The 8058-nt window shown below is 47.4% G+C and overlaps 1 protein-coding gene across 1 annotated transcript in view; it reads right to left on the bottom strand.

Moving 5' to 3' along the window:
* CENPV (centromere protein V) overlaps positions 1-8057 on the bottom strand; it is a gene marked incomplete at its 5' end in the record, with an annotated part of 11690 nt that extends 3633 nt beyond the window's left edge. Inside the window, 3 exons of the mRNA XM_008062616.1 lie at positions 2624-2693; positions 5115-5213; positions 7957-8057. Coding sequence (XP_008060807.1) covers positions 2624-2693; positions 5115-5213; positions 7957-8057 — 270 coding nt within the window. The remainder of the gene's footprint in view (positions 1-2623; positions 2694-5114; positions 5214-7956) is intronic.
* Position 8058: the final 1 nt, after the last annotated feature.

Here is an 8058-nt window from a genome sequence, read left to right on the forward strand (position 1 = left end):
CCACTCACCTCAGCCTCCCAAAGCACGGGATTACAGGCTGAGCCACCGAGCCTGGCTGTATACATATTCTTTAGCAAAAATTCCACTTCTAGAAATTTGTCCTACGTACTCCAAATATTTCAAATGAAGCCAGTGTGGTGACTCACAATTGTAAACCCAATACTTTGGGAAGCTTAGGCAAGAGGATCATTTGTGTCCAAGAGCTTGAGACCAGCCTGGGCAATATAATGAGACCCTGTCTCAACAAAAAAAACAAAATATTAGCTGGACATGGTGGCATACGCCCAGAAGGTTGAGGCTGTGATGAGCCATGATCGCGCCACTGCTCTCCAGTCTTGGTAACACAGTGAGACCTTGCCTCCAAAAAAAAAAAAAAAAAACCAAACATCTCAAATGACATAGGTATATAAGTATTATAGCACTGTTTATAAAAGCTAAAGATGGGAAAAATTGAAAATGTCCATTAATAGAGGACTAGTTAAAGCATATGGAAGCTCATAAAACAGAATACTCTGCAACTTTTGAAAAGAATGAGGAGGCAGTTCTACAAATACACATCTCTAAGTTTACAAAGTTAAGTGAAAAAAGGTATAAAGCAGGCCAGGTTCAGTGGCTCAGTCTGTAATCCCAGCACTTTGGGAGGCCAAGGTAAGTGGATAGCCTGAGCCTGAGGGTTCGAGACCCGCCTAGGCAACTTGGCAAGACCTCATGTCTACAATAAATCAAAAATTAGCTGGGTGTGGTAGTGCATGCCTGTAGTTCCGGCTACTTGGCAGGCAGAGGCAGAAGGATCGCCAGAGTCCAGCAGGCCAATGCTGGGGTGGACGTGAGTGTGCCACAGAACTCCAGTCTGGGTGACAGAGTGAGACTCCAACTCAAAAAAAAAAAAAAAAAAAGAAAAGAAAAAACTTCTAAATTGTCAAAGATTTTTCTTTCTTTTTTTGAGTCAGGGTTTCACTCTGTTCCCCAGGCTGGATTGCAGTGGCATGATCATGGCTCACTGGAGCCTTGACCTCCTGGGCTCAGGTAATCCTTCAATTTGAGCCTTCTGAGTGGCTGGAACAAACAAAAGGCATGTGCCATCATGCCTGGCTAATTTTTTTTTATTTTTTTGTAGAGACATGGTCTCACTATGTTCCCTAGGGTGGTCTCAAACTCCTGGGCTCAAGCAATCCTCCCATCTCAGCTTCCCAAAGTGCTGGGATTATAGACATGAGCCACCATGCCCAGCCTAAACTGTCAATGATTTACACACAGGGAGGTTCATCACAATGTTTGTAATAGTAAAACAAACAAACAAACAAAAAACTGGACTCATTCTAGAGGTCCAATGATATAGAGACAATTATGAGATATATAAACTAGGATATTGTTGTGGGGAAGGGGGACACAGGGAGCCCGGGAACAGTGGGAGAGACTTTTCACTGTGTACTTATGTATTTTCTTCTACCTTTCAAGTACAAAAAATTCCCCAAAATAAAAAAAATTATATAAGCTTTCATTGGGAAATGTAAAAGTAGGTTATCAACAGAAAGTGGTAAAATCCTACTTGATAAAAATATACGACAATAGGCTGGGCAAGGTGGCTCACACCTATAATCCCAGCACTCTGGCAGGCTGAGGTTGGAGAACTGCTTGAGTCCAGGAGGCAACATAGTGAGACCTCATCTCTACAAAAAAATCAGAAAAATTAGCCAGGCATGGTGGCCCAGGAGGCCAAGGGTGCTGTGAGCCATGATGGTGCCACTGTCCTCCAGCCTGGACAACAGAGTATGACCTCGACTTAAAAAAAAAAAATGAAAATAGGTTCAGATGTATCTGTATAGAAAATAGTGTAAACCGGGCTTGGTGGCTCAGCCTATAATCCCATGCTTTGGGAGGCTGAGGTGAGTGAATTGCCCAAGCCCGTGGGTTCGAGACCCACCTGGGCAACTTGGCGAGACCTCATCTCCACAATAAATCAAAAATTAGCCGGGCATGCATGGTAGCGCGCGCCTGTACTTCCAGCTAATTGGAAGGCTGAGGCGGAAGGATTGCCAGAGCCCGGCAGGTCTAGGCTGCGGTGGCCAGGGGCGGCTACTGCACTCCAGTCTGGGTGACAGAGTGAGACTCCAACCCAAAAAAAAAAAAAAAAAAAGCCGGGCTCGGTGGCTCAGCCTGTAATCCCGCGCCTTTGGGAGGCTGAGGTGAGTGAATTGCCTGAGCCCGTGGGTTCGAGGTCCGCCTGGACAGCGAGACCTCATCTCTACAATAAATCAAAAAATCAGCCGGGCATGGTAGCGCATGCCCATAATTCCAGCTACTCAGAAGGCTGAGGCAGAAGGATCACCGGAGCCCAGCAGGCGAGGCTGCGGTGGCCAGGAGCGGCCACTGCACTTCAGTCTGGGTGACCAAGTGAGGCTCCAACTCAAAAAAAAAACCAAAAAAAAAAAAAAAAAAAGCGCACACCACCACACCCACCTAATTTTTAAATTTTATTTATTGTAGAGATGAGGTCTTGCCAAGTTGCCCAGGCTGGTCTCGAACCCCTGGGCTCAGGCAGTACTCTCGCCTCCACCTCCCAAAGTGCTGGGATTATAGGCGTGAGTCACTGTACCCAGTAACCGTGCTCTTAAGTACTAACCTTCAGGAGCTTGAAGCGAGAGGCTGGAACAATGAAGTGTCTATTCTGCTTCTTCTTGCAAATGCTGCAGCTACAGAAAAAGCAAATTCCAGACTGTGAAGAGCCATCTGCATTCTCTGTGTGTCTGAGTGGCCCAGCCCGATACATTCTGAGAGCCAGCCAAGCCCAGAGATAAAGCCCCTCTCAGCCCCATCCAGAGAAGGGGGGACGCAGGCAGATGGCCTGGCCACCAGCTTCCTCTGTTCTGCACAAGCAGCAGAGCCCACAGGTTCCAAAGCCAGCAGTCAAGGCCATGCACCACTCAGAAACCAGGACCAACAGAACTACATTTGCACTGCCCACCTCAGTCATTTACAGTGAAGAGAAGAAGCGCTGGACTTTAGAAATACTTAGAAAACAAATTTTCAAGGCTAGGTACAGTGACTCAAGCCTGTGATCTCAGCACTTTGGGAGGCCAAGGCAAGAGGATTGCCTGAGCTCAGGGGTTCGAGACCAACCTGGTGAGACCTTACCTCTACAATATATCAAAAAACTAGCCAGGCGTGATGGTACATGCCTATAGTTCCAGCTACTTGGAAGGCTGAGGCAGAAGGATCGCCTGAGCCCAGCAGGTTGAGGCTGTGAGTGTGTCACTGCACTCCAGCCTAAGCGACAGAGTGAGACTCCAACTCAAGGAAAAAAAAAAAAGAAAAGAAAACAAATTTCAGGTATTGATATAATTTCCTGCCTCTGAGACATCCACACCAAAAACAGACAAGGAAGCTTAGGATTTCCTCTTTCTTCACCTCCACATCACTTTTAGAAAGTCTAACTCCAAGTAAAACAGGCTTGGTGGCTCAGCCTATAATCCCAGCACTTTGGGAGGCCAAGGCGAGTGGATTCCTGAGCCCATGGGTTCAAGACCAGTCTGGGCAACATGGCGAGACCTCGTCTCTACAATAAATAAAAAATCAGCCGCCATGGTAGTACACGCCTGTAGTTCTGGCTACTTGGAAGGCTGAAAGGATCACCAGAGCCCAGCAGGTCAACACTGGGGTAGCCATGAGTGTGCCACTACACTCCAGCCTGGGCAACAAGCATGAGACTCTCTGACTCAAAAAAAAAGTCTAGCTCCAGCCCAGCACAATGGCTCACGCCTGTAATCCCAGCACTTTGGGAGGCCAAGGTGAAAGAAATGCCTGAGCCCAGGGGTTCAAGACCAACCTGGGCAATTTGGCAAGACCTCGTCTCTTCAATAAATAAAAAAATTAGCCAGGTGTGGTGGTGCATGCCTCTGGTTCCAGTTACTTAGAAGGCTGATGTGGAAGGATTGCCTGAGCCCAGCAGGTTGAGGCTGCCGTGGCTGTGAGTGTGTCACTGCACTCCAGTCTGGGCAACAGAGTGAGACTACTATTCAAAAAAAAAAGTCGCCGGGCTCAGTGGCTCACGCCTATAATCCCAGCACTTTGGGAGGCAGAGGTGAGAGAACTGCCTGAGTCCAGGGGTTCAAGACCAGCCTGGACAATTTGGTAAGACCTCATCTCTTCAATAAATAAAAAAATTAGCCAGGCATGGTGGCGCATGCCTGTGGTTCCAGCTACTTGGTGCATTGAGGCAGAAAGATCACCTGAGCACAGCAAGTCGAGGCTGCAGTGGCCCTGAGTGTGTCACTGCACTCCAGCCTGGGTGACAGAGGGAGACTCCTACTCAAAAAAAAAAGTCTAGCTCCAAGTAAAACAGGTTCCCAGAATTACCATCTCTTAAATCAAAGTCTCCTCTTTTCAGGTCATGTTTTTAAAAATTCTAATTTAGTACAGAATCCTCTATCCCAATCTGAACTCTACTGTTAGTAGCCTGGTCAGTTCTTCCATGAGTAATTCCACAGTACTTTTTTTATTATTCATATATAATAGTTACCTAGGAGCAAAAAGGACTGGATACTGTTGAATAATTAGCTACATGCCAATGACTGGTCCAGAAGTCAGAGCCTGCTGTCCTGGCTATCATAATGCCAGAGAAGGTGCTATGGAGCAGGCTCTCCACAAAGGCTGGCAGTACCATCCGCCTCATCTGAAGAACAGAGCGAGAGGGCAGAGCATGGAGAGCTTCCAAGTGTACATTCCCTCCAGCATGTACCCACCAACTCTCCTCAACTCCAAACTCCTGCAAGGGTTCTACCCAAGACTCTTCACTCAGTGCCCAAGCCTAACCCACCTCCAGCCAACCACAGCTGATGCATCGGCAGTTTTCAGTCAGTGGGGTGACTCTGCCAGCCACAAACCTCAAGGACCCTGCTCTGTGTTGCCTAGGCCTGTGCTGCAGGACCTCTGTGGTGCGCCATACAAAGAGAAGGAACAGAACAATGAACCTTTATGTACTCATCAGCTGACTTCAACGATTATCCGCTCATGGCCAATGTTGTTTCATCTATATCCCAACTCTTGGATTATTTTCAAGCATTGCATTTTAACTCAAGTTGTTTAAGCCAGTTAAGGAAGAGAAAAATACCCACTTGCAGTCAAAGATATGCAAGTCTGCTGAGGCCCAAACTTCAAAACGAACTGCTCCACAGTGGCAGCCTCCTGTGTGCTTCACCAGGCCCTGGTATTCACTAAATGAAACAAAAATCAGAGAGATAAGAATTTCTGAGTAGCCAGGCTCCCGCTTTCTCTCTCTCTCTTTTTTTAAATTTTTTTTTTTATTTTTGAGTTGGAGTCTCACTCGGTCACCCAGACTGGAGTGCAGTGGCCGCTCCCGTCACCGCAGCCTCGACCCGCTGGGCTCCGACGATCCTTCCGCCTCAGCCTTCCGAGTAGCCGGAATTACAGGTGCGCACTACCACGCCCGGCTGATTTTTTTTTTATTTATTGTAGAGATGAGGACCCGCTGCCCAGGCGGATCTCGAACCCGCGGGCTCAGGCCATCCACTCACCTCAGCCTCCCAAAGGCGCGGGATTACAGGCTGAGCCACCAAGCCCGGCTTGTTTTTCTTTTTTTGACACGTAAACAAGACACAGCAGACACAGTGGCTGTCCTTACCAACCTTAAGCAGCCATCAAACAAATCACCCAAGTGATATTTAAGGATGATTGTGTTGAAGGTGGTACAGGCTGCTACGAAAAGACAGGTATCTGATTAAGTCCGGAGGACCAGAAAGACCTTCTGAGAAAATAGCAAAGGCTCTGATAATTTCGATGTGTTCCCTTCCAGTATTCTTCACACACATAACGCTTTATACAGTTGTGATACACTACATACAGTTTTAATTCTTTTAAAACTTACACATAAAGAAGCCTCATAACTGAACATTAAGATTTAATAAGTAAGCTGGGCTCAGTGGCTCGGCATGTAATCCGTGCTATGGGAGGCCGAGGTGAGTGGACTGCCTGAGCTGGCGGGTTGGAGACCTGCCTGGGCAACTTGGTGAGCCCTCATCTCTACAATAAATCAAAAAATTAGCCGGGTGTGGTAGCGCACGCCTGTAGTTCCAGCTACTTGGAAGCTTGAGTGAAAGGATCGCCAGAGCCCAGCAGGTGGAGGCTGCTGCGGTGGCTGGGAGCGGGCCACTGCACTCCAGTCTGGGTGACAGAGTGAGGACTTCAACTCAAAAAAAAAAAAAAGATTTAATAAGTATAATAAAGTCACTTTTCAAAAGGACTGAGCACTTCAAATAAAACATTTCACTGTACATTCTCAGGCAATAATTTGCTAATGTTCTAATTTGCATGATTGAGGCTGATCGTTTTATCACGTTTCATTACAAGTTGATGTACTTTAATTTTTTTCTGCACACATAATGCTTATTGTAAAAGATCCAAACATCACAATGTCTGACAGTGTTCATAGTGAAAGTCTCCTATAATCTTTACACCCAGAGGGAGCCACAGTCAATATTTACTACACATTCCTCTAAGTTTCTTTTCTATATAATAATACTTTAATGAAAATGGTTCAGTGTTATACATACTTTTTGCCTAAGTCAATTTAGTGGACTTAAAAAAATAAATGTAAATACACACTCATGCCAATCTGATGGGTGAAAAACATTCATTTTTTTATGTTAACATTTTAAGATTTTTGACCACTTATCAGTTTGTTTTAAAGTAAAAATTTACCTCAAATTTGAATTTTACACTCCTAAAGCTGTTTATATTTCCTATGCCTAGCAGTAGCTATCACACCATAGGCGCTCAAAAAATGTTTGATGAACGAATTTAAAAAAACAAAAACGTATTGTCCAAGATGATAAATCAAAAAGTGAAACACACAGAAAACCAAATACGTATCCCATTTCTTAGACTACTCATCCTAAGTTAAGGCAATTTCTTCCCCAACAAGAACAAAATAACATTTTTTTGTTCAAGAAAAGGAGTACCTCTTAGGTTGTTATGCAATTGTTAGGTTATTCTTGTCTTAGTCTTTTTTTTTCCCCCTGGTGCTTTGATTGTGCTTTTTAATTCATAAAATTATTAACATTGGGATATATTATTAGAGTGCTAAAATATTTCTCTGTAGCACAATTGCTGTCCAGGGCAGGAATCCAGATCACATTTGAAAAAAAGAAGGCAGCCCTCGCCAGTTAATAGCTCTTTTCGTGTGTGTGTGTGTGTGTCTAATAGCTCTTTTCTAAATAACAGACACTCTGAAATGCTCCTCGGGCCAATAAAGGGGCCGGAGGAGCGGACAGCACAGTGAGCCACTGGGAGCATCAGTTGGTGGAGAACAAAAAGCCTCCCCACCTCAGGCATCCCCGCCGCTGTGAAGGCCCATGCATCTCTTTGTGCACGCTTCTCTCCCGGATCAATAACCCCCGCTCCACATCCTGGTCTTCCGGGGGAGTCCCTAGGACAATAACCGGATTTCTTTCCCCAGTTGCTTCAAAACTGCTCACGCTTCTCAGCCCCTCTACCTTTCCCTTCCACCCACCAATCGCACGTGTGCAATACAGGCATTGGGGCACGAGGGGCTGATCTGTTCGCCGGAAAGGGCCCCCAGACCTTCGCGCGCCAGAACCAGAGACAACGAACGTCCCCGCGCACGAGGCTCGTGGCCAGGAGAGACCCTTTGTGTCCCAGGACGACCGCGCGCGCCCTCACCAAGCGCCCAAGGAGCCCCCTTTGCCTGCGGGCCGCACAGCCCTGCGAAACGCAAGGCGCGCCGCCCCTAGAATGAGGGACCACACTGGTGCTAACGGGGGGAACGAGTCGGCTCGGCTCGGTGGAAGAGCAGGGATGTGCCCAGGCCTGCGCGCGGGCACCGACGCGCGCGAGCGGGTGGGCGGCCAGCCCGGCTCGGCGCCGAGGGGCGTCCGCGCGGCGCCGGCTCCCCTGCGCCCCGGGCCCGGCCGCACTCACAAGGTGTCTAGCAGGAGCTTGGCGGCGCCCTCGGAGCTGAGCTTCTGCCGCTTCTGGAACGTCTCCCAGCGCTCCCGCTGCTCGCCCAGGTCCAGGGTGGAC

This window comes from Carlito syrichta, unplaced genomic scaffold, assembly GCF_000164805.1.
Source record: "Carlito syrichta isolate Samal-C Ts95f unplaced genomic scaffold, Tarsius_syrichta-2.0.1 Scaffold305756, whole genome shotgun sequence".
In the NCBI taxonomy this organism is placed as follows: domain Eukaryota; kingdom Metazoa; phylum Chordata; class Mammalia; order Primates; family Tarsiidae; genus Carlito; species Carlito syrichta.